Source organism: Vipera berus (genome assembly GCF_964194415.1).
Source record: "Vipera berus genome assembly, chromosome: 3".
In the NCBI taxonomy this organism is placed as follows: Eukaryota; Metazoa; Chordata; class Lepidosauria; order Squamata; family Viperidae; genus Vipera; species Vipera berus.
This window is the reverse complement of record NC_138204.1, coordinates 216,007,003-216,019,457: the sequence shown is the minus strand read 5'-3', so window position 1 is coordinate 216,019,457 and position 12,455 is coordinate 216,007,003. Positions and strand designations below refer to the sequence as shown.

Sequence of the window (12,455 nt, the reverse complement as noted above, 5' to 3'; positions counted from 1 at the left end):
TTAATACAAACCACTGTTTACTGTGTTTACTCCTGGGTTATCTCAGTGCAAATAAGACTGTGCATGCTCTGATAGTGGATCTCCCATGGTGGTGCAACGGTGCAGTAGGGCCAATTTAAATAAGGTGTCCGAAATGAGTGACCTCTGGAAGTGAGCATTTACATCCCAGGTGCCGCTGATGTGGCTTCATGCAGCCGAAGCGTCACAATATCGGACTTCTTAGCCCACAGTGAAAGAGAAGGTCCCGGCACTGCTCTCCAACTCTTAACCATTTATTAGCTTTAGAAAGGGTTAGGGTTTGCCGTTAGATCTTGTTGAAAGCAGCTATGTCAACACTCTGCACCTGGAAGACAAAAATAAAATAAAGTTTAAAAAGCCGTGAGACGGATTGAGTGGGGAGACCTGCAATTCTCAGGCCTGGCGTTGTAATTTCATCCAGGCGTCAAGACGTTTCTGTCAAAGGGACTTGGGTAATGGGATGCCTAAAAGGAACTTTGACCAGGATCTGCAGGGTCAAAACAATGCACATTTGAGATTTTTCTTTCCCACGTTCTCATGCCCTTCCACATCTACCCCCATTTATTTGATCCTTTGGACAACCGTTTGTCTGGAATGGTACGAGGGTCTCCTGCTTGAGCAGGGGGTTGGACTAGAGGACCTCCAGGGTCCCTTCCAACTCTGTTATTGTATGATTCTGTAAGGGTCTCCTGCTTGAACAGGGGGTTGGACTAGAAGACCTCCGGGGTCCCTTCCAACTCTGTTATTCCATTATCCTCATCTTTGCTAAGCAGAATGAGCAGCCTGAGAACGACTTCTGATCCCGTTTTCCATTCCTGAAATGTCAGCAGGCCTAAATAAAATATTAACTCTGGTTTAAAGCTGCTGAAGACCCACGAGGCATTACTGGGAGACTTCAACCTCAAGGGCACCGGGGGTGGGGGCAGGGTGATTATCTGGGGCAAAACGTAAGACGCTTTGACTTTCTGCCTACTCAAATCTTCATTTTGACTGAAGAAATTATTTGGATGAGTAACAAAACGTCTCAGTTTTAAATAAACTTTGGTCCAGTTGGCATAATTCAAGATACTTTTGACCCGGAGGATTGAATCTTCATTTACGTCTTCAAAATTAAAAACAATCCACGCCGGCCGGAGAGAGACACAGCAAAAGGGCCAGTTATGACCCAGGGGCCATAAAATGCGGCAGGACCGCTGATCCTAAGGGGGGAAAAAGATTACTGACCCTGATCTAGAGACTATCAGAGGTAACTTGAGAGAATCTGTGATCTCTGCGAGGGAACTTTTAAGCGTAAGCCCTCTAACTCTAGATATTCCCAGATTTACAATTTGATTTATAACCTGATTTATAACCTGAGGCTTTCCACTAGTGTTGGCAGAACTTCGAGCTGGCCCAGCCAACGGTTGGTCTTCCCCGGGAAACTTACATAATCTTCAAATTTGGTAATCTCTTCTTCCAGGATATCTGTCCCGACTTTGTCATCCTCTACCACACACTGGATCTGGAGTTTCTTGATGCCGTAGCCCACCGGGACCAGCTTGGAGGCGCCCCAGACGAGGCCATCCATCTGAACAGACCGGACACATTCCTCCATTTTGGCCATGTCCGTTTCGTCGTCCCACTGGAAATCGGGGGAGAAAAGAGAGTGAGCAAGATGGACCTCAAACTCAGAGCCAGCAGAGGGGACAAAGCAAGGCAGACTTGTATGCAGAAATAAAGGGTTTCCTGTAAATTAGCTGTAACCCAATCCACTAAAATGAGAAAATAATTGCTTCTCCAAAGGACATTGTCCAATCCAGCGCCAATTTAATAAATGCTTGAAACTACAGTCCTCTTTCAGGCACAAGAAACCAAGGGACAGGATAGGGTTTCAAAAGCACGGTGGATTTATTTATTCCATGAAGTCCACGCAAGAACCTTGCTCTTTTTTTTCCTTTTCTTTACTGTTTTCGCTGATCTTTTAAGAAATGTAAAAGGGTTGAGATGGTTTATATGGGAAAAATGGATTTAAATCTTTAAATGTAATTATCTGTTGAGAAAAAACTTAACCAGCAAGAATACTTTGATGGGAGAAACACATCTAAATAAGGACTGTTAACAGGATATAAGATGAGGCAAACCAGAATGATTAGATAGAATAGAAATATTATCTTGATGTGATCATTATATTCTAGGAATATTGGGGGGGAAATCATATGTGTAACTGTTATTTATCAAAATAGTAAGAACTGTATTATTTCAAGGTTTGCAAAGATGACATTTTGGGGAAAAGCGGAAATCAACCAAATGTACTAGGTGGATTATGGATTATAGAAACCAATTGTTAAATGATTTTTATTTACAAATGTAAACCGAGCAAACACGCTGTTTACCAACTATTAAGTGATTTATGTTTTTTTTAAAAATCAATAAAATACGTGGGGGGAGAAATGGAATCTGATCTATTAAAGGTCTCTTTCAGAGATGTAGGGACTCCAGACTGATGACGTGTTTGACCCCACTTTCAGGGACAGCGTGGTGGTCTCCGACATCAGGCATTTCCAAATTTGGGCACTTTAAGACTGGAGGGCTTCAACTCCCAGAATTACCCAGCCATCCATAGTAGGATGCAGGCAGAGGGATGCTGATAGCCATAGTGATGTCAGGAGATGAGTTGAGTTGCCTCTCCCACTCCCCAAAGTCCACACTCTCCCCCCCCCACCCCAGATCCGATGTGTTTGTTTCCCTTGGACACCGGCCCTTCAGGCGTCTCCTGCGCACAATCAACTGAGCCTCTTGCAACTCGTCTACGATTTTGTCTGCAGCATCCAAAATCTGCCCAATGGAGACACATTACACTTGCGGTTCACCTGTACAAAGGTGTGTCACCTTTCTACAGCTGCCCAAAGCTAAAAAAGAATGGAAAGCCGCTGAGAGAGAGAAAGACAGACAGACACAGAGAGGAGAAAGAGACAGAGAGACAGAAAGAGAGAGAGGAAGGAAGAAAGAGACAGAGACTAAAAGAGAGAGAGAGAGAGGAGGGAGAGGGAAAGAGATAGAAAAAGAGAGTGGGGGAGAGAGAAGAGGGAGAAAGAGACAGAAAGAGAGAGAGAAGGGAGGGAGAAAGAGAAAAAGAGAGGGGGAGAGAGAGGAGGGAGAAAGAGACAGAGAGACAGAAAAAGAGAGACAGAGGGAAAGAGAGAAAGAGAGAGAGAAGAGGGAGAAAGAGACAGAGAGACAGAGACAGAGAGAGGAAGGAGAGAGACAGAAAAAGAGATTCAGAGAGAATGAGAACATTAAGAAACAGGTGTGCGCAGAGCATTCCTGAATCTCTGCCTGTTCAAGAAGATTGCATAAAAGAAAGTCTTCCGTCTGGGAAGGCGACCGTGTCTGCGCGACGAGGAACACAGAAGGGGAAGCGCGGGCCGGCTTTGCCAGGGGACTGGGCTAGGTTAGGGCTGTGCTGGTGGACCTGTGGCACGCAGAGCCCTCTCTGTGGTCACGCGCACCGTCGCCCCAGTCCTAGGCCTTCAGCTGGGTTTTATAAAAACCTTTTCGCTTTAGGTTTCCGCCGTGTGCAAGAAAAAAAAAAGGTTCAATCAATCAATCAATTTCAACTTCTCGCGGGGGAAAAAAAAAAAGATTTCGCAAAGTTGGAATCGATCGATTGAACTTTTTAGTCTCCCCCAGTCGGCCGTTACCCCTGCAGCCACGGCCAGCCAATTGGCCACACCCACCCAAAGGGCCACGCCCACCTGGCAGCCGAGGATACGTAAGTGGGTTTTGGGTTGCAGTTGGGGGGGGCACTCGGTCTCCAAAAGGTTCGCCATCACTGGGTTAGGGTGTCACGCCTCCATCTAAGCCAGAACAGGACCCCATGTCTGTGGCTTCAGAGGAATATGGGCAAGGGCAGGCCGAGGCAGGCCAGGGCCCTTCAGGTTTGGGACAGGGGGGAGAGTTCAGGCGAGGAGTAAGGCCCCTCCCCACCTGATCCTACAGCGAGGAGAGTGGAGGAGGAGGAGGAGGGAACAACGCAGGCTCGCTTACTCGGGAGGAGAGCGTCCCGCCCCACCCCACAAGGCACACCTGGGGGGTTTGAGATCTAAGGAGCCGCTGTGGGGCGGGGACTTTTGTCGGGAACAAACGCTGAACCTCGGGACAGTTGTTTATTGTTGCTCTTGTTCTGTGCCTTGGTTGGAAAAGCTAGACACCTTGACTGGCTCAACCACAGGAACTTCCCGATTTACGACCTCAGGCTGCATTTCGAATGCCCTCTTTGCAAACTGCTCAGGTAAAGCTGAGGTTCAAATGGACTCGTGAAGTTTATGTTTTGTTTTGATCTTCAGCCAGAATCACCTAAAAGGTGTGTGTGTGCGCTTGTGTGTGCTTTGGTTGAAGGCCTGCCAGCAAACAGGGGAGCCTTGGGGGGAAATTTGCAGCCACTAAAGGACTGCTCACTGTCATGGTACCGATAAATGAGACAAATCAAACAAATGGCAGGCATATTATTTATCTAAAAAGTCTTAGTAACGAAAGGAAACATCAGCACTCATGGAGGGATGCCAGAATCTGAAATCTCCTCCCCCCCCAAACACATCGTAACACACACACAATCCCCACCCTTATCTACACGTCATAAATCACATTATCCAATTAGTTTTACATATGAGGTTTCACTTCCCATTCTGTACCCGGGCTTTTGCAATCTTATCCTCCCTCCCAAATGAAGCAATTAAAGTAACAGGCTGTCTCTTATATTGTCAGTGCAAAAACATGTCAATGTTTACAGCGCTGACCCTCACATTGCCAGCTGACTGCACTGCCTCTGTGCGGTGCCTTGGGTCATCACATAGCAAAGGGCTTTTCAACCTGTTTCACCCATTGTACCACTTTTAGGATATGGCAACATCCGAGTACCACCAGTCGCCCAGCAAGGTGTCAAAAACTTGACCAAAAAAAAAAAGGAAAAAAGTGAGGAAGTACAGGTAGTCCTCGACTTACAGCAGTTCACTTAGTGACTGTTCGAAGTTACAACGGCACTGAAAAAACGCCCCCCCCAAGCCACAGCCGAACAAGACACCTGCCTGCCTGCCCACCCGGCGGCGCTCTTCCTCCTGTCCGAGATTTTAATTGTTGTGAGCATTTCTGTTGAGAATTGGCAGCGGGGGTGGGGTGGGGGGGATGTTTGGTTTTGATTCCCCCCCCCCACCTGCTGGGTGGTTGCAGCAGGTTTTGGTCACTTCACATGACCCTAGGACACTGTGACCGTCATAAATATGAATCAGCTGCCAAGCATCTGAATGAAAAATCACAAGACCCTGGAGATGCTGCAACATTCCAGATGATCGGCGCTTCTTCTGGGCTCAGCAGAAGCGCCGGGATCAGCGCAGAGCTCCAGCTGGATCCTAGCGCTGATCCTGGCGCTTCCGCTGAGCCCTGACAGCCCTGCAGCTCCAGCCGTCTCTCGCTCAGGCTTGCGCAGTGCTGCCACCGGTTCAGCTCATTCCCCTCCCTCGCTACCATGTTTCTAGGATGGCCGTGTACCACCTGCCAGGTGCCAAGGTACCACAGGTGGTACCCGCACCACTGGTTGAAAAGCCCTGACCTAGGGTTAGAGTTAGGGCCTGCAGCCCAAGAGTCTCCCACTTACCGGCTTGACATCCAAAAGGATAGAGGACTTGGCAATCAGTCCTGGCTTCTTCGACTTCTTCTCTGCGTACTGCTTTAGCCGCTCTTCCCGAAGGCGGGCAGCTTCCTGGTCTTCCTCTTCCTCGTCGCTGCCAAACAGGTCGATGTCGTCGTCGTCTTCCTCGGGGGCGGCGGAGGCAGCACCGGCCGGGGATTCTTCTTTGATGGCCGGCGACGCTGCAGGGAGGACCACCTTCCTGGAGGGCAGGGCCAGGGGCTCCACTTTCTTCATGGGAGTGACATGCTTTGCGGAGAAAAGGAGAAGGTGAGCCTCAGCCGGAAGACCCTTCCCAAAAGGGGAAGGGACCCGAAAGGAGGGGAGCGGAATGAAGGGCTGGCTTCCTCCACCCCAGCCAGTGGGCAACTGCCAGGTCCCTCTCAGGAGGCTGCCATCAGAAAGGGAAGGGGGAGAAGGTGGGTGGAGGATGCTTCTGCTTTCACTTTGCTCGCTTTGATGTATTTGCATGGGAAATGGGGGGGGGGAGAAGGAAGAGGAGGAATGAGTCCTTGGTGCTCTCTGAGCTGGGTGGTTTCCTTGCAGACGTTTCATGACCCAACCAGGGAACATCATCAGTGCTAGAAGAGAGGGGGGTTTGTGGAGAGGAGGAGGAGGAATGCCCACAGGGCCATCTGGTTTATATGTTCTGGGGGGGAGGGGGGGGGTAGAGGCAAGGTGTCAAGAGAACCGCCAGTTATCGCCTGACGGACTAAGGCAGTGATGGCAAACCTTTTAGAGACCGAGTGCCCAAACTGCAACCCAAAACCTACTTATGTTTCGTCGGGCGCCGGGTGGGCGTGGCCCACTGGGTGGGCGTGGCTGTGGTGGTAATGGCAGACTGGGTGGGACTAAAAAGTTTAATCAACCAATTCCAACTTTGCGAGATCTTTTTTTTTTCCCCCACGAGAAGTTGAAATTGATTGATTGATTGAACCCTTTTTTTTTTTTGCACACGGCAGCGAAGGCCTAAAGCGAAAAGGTTTTATAAAACCCAGCTGAAGGCCTAGGACTGGGGCGACGGTGCGCGTGCCCACAGAGAGGGCTCTGCGTGGCACCTGTGGCACGCGTGCCGTAGGTTCGCCACCCCGGGACTAGGGAAATGGTGTGGGCTGACAGGATGGGACTTTTAGCTTAACGCTTTTGCCTGGGAACTTCTGATTCGGACTTTTCTCTCCGCAATCACTTTCTTTCAGTAAAAAGTTCTTTGAAACAATGCCTGTTTCCCCGAGTTGTGCTTTCCTGAGGGAATAGCGGGGACGGGACCTTGTCCCCAAACCCCAGTCTGTGGACCGGTACCGGGCCACAGCATGCCAGCAAAAGCCCCATCCGTGAGATGCGGGCAGCACACAAAACCACACACGCTCCGGTCCGTGGAAAAACCTCTTCTCCACGGAACCGGTCCCTGGTGCCCAAAAAGTTGGGGACCTCTGCCTTACCGGCACCATCCTTCAAACGGGGGATGGGGGTGACTTCACCTATAAAGCTCTGCATGGCCTGGGTCTAGCTATTTTCAACCTTCATCCCAGACAGGATACCTTATTGCATCCCAGACAAATGGTTATCCAGTCTTCACTTTTGAAAACCTCCAGTAATGGAGCATCCACAATCCTGGGAGGCAACTTCTGTTCCACTGATTAATCGTTCCCACTGTCAGGAAGTTTCTCCTTAGCTCCAGGTTGCTTCTTCCTTTGGCATCTAGGTCCTCTTGGTTAGATTAGGACCGTGGTGGCAAACCTATGGCACATGTGCCACAGTTGGCACACAGAGCCCTCTCTGTGGGCACGCATGCCGTCGCCCCAGTCCTAGGCCTTCAGCTGGGTTTTATAAAACCTTTTCACTTAGGCCTCTGCCATGTGCAAAAAAAGGTTCAATCAATGTCAACTTCTCATGGGAAAAAAAAAGATCTCACAAAGTTGGAATTGGTTGATTAAACTTTTTAGTCCCACCCAGTCGGCCGTTACCACTGCAGCTACGCCCACCCAATGGGACACGCCCATCCGGCACCCAACGATGCATATGTGGGTTTTGGGTTGCAGTTTGGGCACTCGGTCTCTAAAAGGATTAGGAATATTTAGTTCCTTCAATAGTTCATCATACATTTCAGCTTCCAGTCCCCTAATCATTTTTGTTGCTCTTCTCTGCACTCTTTGTAGAGTTTCAACATCTTTTTTTTATATATATCACGGTGACCAAAACTGGATGCGGGATTCCAAGGGCGGTCTCCCCGGTGAAGGATAAAGCGGTACTAACACTTCGCGTGATCTTGATTCTATTCTATCCTTCTGTTGATGCGACCTAGGACTGCGTTGGCTTTTTTTTGGCAGCTGCAGCACATGGCTGGCTCATAGTTAAATAATGGCTGGCCAGGGAATTCTGGGAATTGAAGCATCATGCATCTTAAGAGTTGCCGTGGTTGAGAACCACTGATCTAGGGCAGGGGTAGGCAACCTTGGCTCTTTTATGACTCGTAGACTTCATTCAACTCCCAGAATTCCTGAGCCAGCATGGCTCAGCATGGAAACCTCCCTTTCTCCTCAGCATGGCTGGATCAGGAATTCTGGGAGTTGAAGTCCACGAGTCATAAAAAAGCCAAGGTTGCCTACCCCTGATCTAGGGGCTTCCTAATCTAGCACAATTGCCCAATCTGAGATAAATAAGGAAGATAGCTCAGAAGGCCTTGGAAGGAATACTAATAATAATAATAAAAGTTGAAACGGACCTTGGAGATCATCTAGTCCAACCCCCTGCTCAGGCAGGAAACACTATACCATTTCAGAGAAATGCCTGTCCAGTCTCTTCTTTAAAAACTTCCAGCGTTGGAGCATTCAGAGCTTCTGGAGGCAGGTGGTTCCACTGGTTAAATGTTCTCACTGTCAGGAAGTTTCTCCTTAGTTCTAGGTTGCTTCTCTCTTTGATTGGTTTCCATCCGTTGCTTCTTGTCCTGCCTTCGGGTGCTTTGGAGAAGAGCTGGACTACCTCTTCTTTGGGGCAACCCCTGAGATATTGGAAGGCTGCTATCATGTCCCCCCTCATCCTCCTTTGCATTTTAACTAGACATACCCAATTTCAGCAACCTTTCCTTAATATGTTTTAGCCTCCAGTCCCCTGATCCTCTTTGTTGCTCTTCTCTGCACTCTTTCTAGAGTCTCAACACCTTTTTTACATCGTGGGGACCAAAACTGGATGCAGGATTCCACGTGCGGCCTTACCAAGGGCTTGCAAAGTGCTATTAACCCTTCACGTGACATTGATGGGCCTTGGCTTTGAAAAAGCACGTGCAACCTACAAATGAGCAAAGCAGCGGAAAACCCACGACTTTTTTTTTTTCGTTTGGCGAGTTTTACCTGTGTCGGTGGAGGAGGGGAAGGGTGATGGGCGGCCGATGCCCTTTCCAGCACGCTCAGACGGCACTCCAGTTTGGAGATCGCCACTTGGAGGTTTGCGACCACTGAAAAGGAGGAAGACAAAAAAGGCTATTAAAAAAAAAAGGATGCCACGCTAAGGTCTCGACTTGCGGTTACTTTTATCAGCACCAGCTACTGTCGAATTTTAAAGGAAGCACCACGCGGACTTTGTGGGCCCGAGGAAGGAAAAGGGGTTTCCCGGTCAGGCCCGGCCACTCACCGCTACGCAGCTGTTGGTTTTCCGCCTCCAAGTTGGCAATCCTGGTGACCACCTCGATTTGGTCTCCGGCCGGTCCGGCTGGGGAGGGGCCGCTGGCACACTGCGAGAGAGCGAGAGAGAGAGGGCAAAAGGGGCGGTGAGGCCGGGCCAACCGCTGGCCTCGATCAAAGCCCCAGAGCACAAAGCCAAGCGGTAGCCACAAGAAGGGGACGAACGGGGGAAGACTTGGAGAAAGCAACTGGGCACCAGTAAGAGCACAAGAGCCGGCGGCCTTATGGCTTGAGAAGGAAAGGGGAGAGGGGATGCTGAAGGCCCAGGGGGTCTCCCCTTGTTTTCTTAGAAGGCGTCTGTGCAAGAGGCCCAAGGCGGACCGGGATAATTCAGGTTGCAATGCTGGATGAGGAGGAAGCCAATGAGGGCTCCTTGGTGCTCTCTGGAGCTGGGCTGTTGTTCTGTACCAGCCTGCTACCGGCCCTGCAGAAAAGGCAGGGACAACCCCTTTTACAAGAAGGCAAGAGGCTGGAATTACGCCTGCCAAATTTATAGCTACAAAAACAAACAAGACCCAACTGCCGAACCCACAGGCTGACCCTGAATCACAACAGCTGTTTTCTTGCAAATGTTTCATGACCCAACTAGGGAACATCCTCAGTGAGCTTCCTTCCCTTCCTCCCACCCATCTTCTTCCTTCCTTCCTTCCTTCCTTCCTTCCTTCCTTCCTTCCTTCCTTCCTTCCTTCCTTCCCATCTTCTTCCTTTCTTCCCTTCCCTTCCTTTCCTCCCATCCATCATCTTCCTTCCTTCCTTCCCTTTCCTCCCATCTTCTTCCTCCCTTCCTTTCCTCCCATCCATCTTGTTCCTCCCTCCTTCCCATCTTCTTCCTTCCTTCCTTTCCTCCCATACATCTTCTTCCTCCCTTCCTTCCTTTCCTCCCATCCATCTTCCTTCCTTCCCTCCCTACCTCCCTGGCGCTCTCTAAGCCAGGGGTGTCAAACTGCGGGCCCACAGGCCAGATGCGTCACGTGGAGGCCACGCCCGCCCCATTGCCGGCAATGGAGAAAAAGCTCCAAGACGCCGCGCGACATCACGAGTTTGACAGGTCTGCTCTAAACGTCGCAGACATTTCACGATCCCCCGAGGTGACACCATCAGTGCTTAGAGTGGAGACGGCGGAGAGGAAGAGGACGACAAGGACCGTGGTGCTGTCTGAGCTTGGCTGTTTTCTTGCGGACGTTTCATGCCACAAACTAGGTCAAGGGGTAGGCAACCTCGGCTCTTTTATGACTCATGGACTTCAACTCCCAGAATTCCTGAGTCAGCATAGCTGACTCAGGAATTCTGGGAGTTGAAGTCCACGAGTCATAAAAGAGCCGAGGTTGCCTACCCCTGAACTAAGTCATCTCATCACTGACGCTCGGAGAGCACCATGGGCCTGCGCTAGAAATATTCTCCTTTAGGGGTAACCTGGCTAGGTCACGGTCCAGCATCTTCCACCACAAAGTATGGACTAGATCTTAAGAAAGGAAGCACCAATCCTGTGATCAAATCTCACCCTCACACAAGGCTGATAGCAGAAAACCCTTTCCTTACTCAGGCTGGAAAAGACTGTTTCTGCCTCTTCCTAGGACCAGCACAACTGCTAAAGTGGTTAACTAGAAATCTATCCGCTATAGCCTTGGGGGGGGGGGTCTTCAAACTTGGCCCTTTTCTGACTGGTGGACTTCAACTCCCAGAATTCCTCAGCCAGGAAGGGCCACATTTGAAGACACCCCCCTAAGCTATAGAGTTCAATGCAATTTTGGATTGATAAACAGTAGGGATGCGGTGGCTCAGTGGGTTAGGACGCTGAGCCTGTCGATCAGAAGGTCGGCAGTTTGGCGGGTCAAATCCCGAGTGCCACGTAGCAGAGTGAGCGCCTGTTACTCGTCCCAGCTTCTGCCAACCTAGCAGTTCAAAAGCACGTAAAAATGCAAGTAGAAAAATAGGGACCACTATGGTGGGAAGGGAACAGCGTTCCGTGCGCCTTTGGCGTCTAGTCATGCCGGCCACATGACCACGGAGACATCCTCGGACAAGCGCTGGCTCTTCGGCTTTGAAACGGAGATGAGCACCGGCCCCTAGAGTTGGAAACGACTAGCACGCATGTGCGGGGGAACCTTTACCTTTTAGGATTCTCTTCTCCTGCCTTCACCAACAAGCTACTCTGGCATAGCGCAACAGCAAATTGTGAAACCCACAAAAGATTAAAAGGGATGGAGGGGAGGGGAGGAAGAAAGCATGGAAGATATTAGCGGCGCAAACTCTTGAGTGAACAGGAAGCCTCTCTTGTATTGAATAATAATAACAATAATAATAATAATAATAATAATAATGTTTTGGAAGGGACCTTGGAGGTCATCTAGTCTGGGAAACCTGTCTGGGAAGGGATTTCTGCCAAGCAACATTTTTTTTTCATTGATAAAATCTACATGGTTGTTAAACGTCGATTGTTATTTGATGACCTATAATTTAATTTGTCAATCAAGTACAGGTTATCCTTGACTTGCAACCGTTCATTTGATGTTACAGCCATACCGGGGGGAAAAAAGCAACTTAGGACCACTTTTTACATTTGCAACCGCTGCAGCATCCCCGCGGTCGCGTGATCAAAATTCAGCCGCTTGGCAACTGACTTGTATTTATGACGGTTGCAGCGTCCCCGTTGTGTGTGTCACCTTTTGTGACCCTCTGACAAGCAAAGTCAACGGGGAAGTCAGACCCGCTTCACAACCGTGTCACTAACTTAACAACCGCAGGGACACACGTAACAATTGGGGCGAGAAAGATCGTAAAAATGGGGCAAAAGGCTCTTAACGACCGTCTCGCTTAGCGACAGAAATTTTGGGCTCCGTTGTGGTCGTATGCCGAGGACTACCTGTACAAATTAGGGACTTTTTAAGTATATTGTAAGCATCCGATACTCGGGAGGCATGGTTGTCTCTAAATGAAGCGAGGAATTATTGAACGGCTTAAAAAAAAGAGCCCAAACGCTGATTAGAAGAGAAGAGAGCTGGAAGGGACCTTGGAGGTCTTCTAGTCCAGCCCCCTGCTCAAGCAGGAGGACCTATATACCATCTCAAGACAGGTGATTGGTCCTCTCCAGAAGGATG

At 49.6% G+C, this 12,455-nt stretch overlaps 1 protein-coding gene across 2 annotated transcripts in view; it reads right to left on the bottom strand.

Annotated features, from left to right (window-relative positions):
- Nucleotides 1–260: 260 nt before the first annotated feature.
- The window catches only part of EEF1D (eukaryotic translation elongation factor 1 delta), a 36,724-nt gene continuing 24,529 nt past the window's right edge, over nucleotides 261–12,455 (bottom strand). For both annotated transcript variants that reach the window (XM_081323067.1, XM_081323068.1), the window contains 5 exons: nucleotides 9,308–9,407; nucleotides 9,028–9,131; nucleotides 5,648–5,929; nucleotides 1,445–1,639; nucleotides 261–343 (listed from right to left, as the gene is read on the bottom strand). In XM_081323067.1, coding sequence (XP_081179193.1) covers nucleotides 305–343; nucleotides 1,445–1,639; nucleotides 5,648–5,929; nucleotides 9,028–9,131; nucleotides 9,308–9,407 — 720 coding nt within the window. In that variant the 3' untranslated portion in view covers nucleotides 261–304. The remainder of the gene's footprint in view (nucleotides 344–1,444; nucleotides 1,640–5,647; nucleotides 5,930–9,027; nucleotides 9,132–9,307; nucleotides 9,408–12,455) is intronic.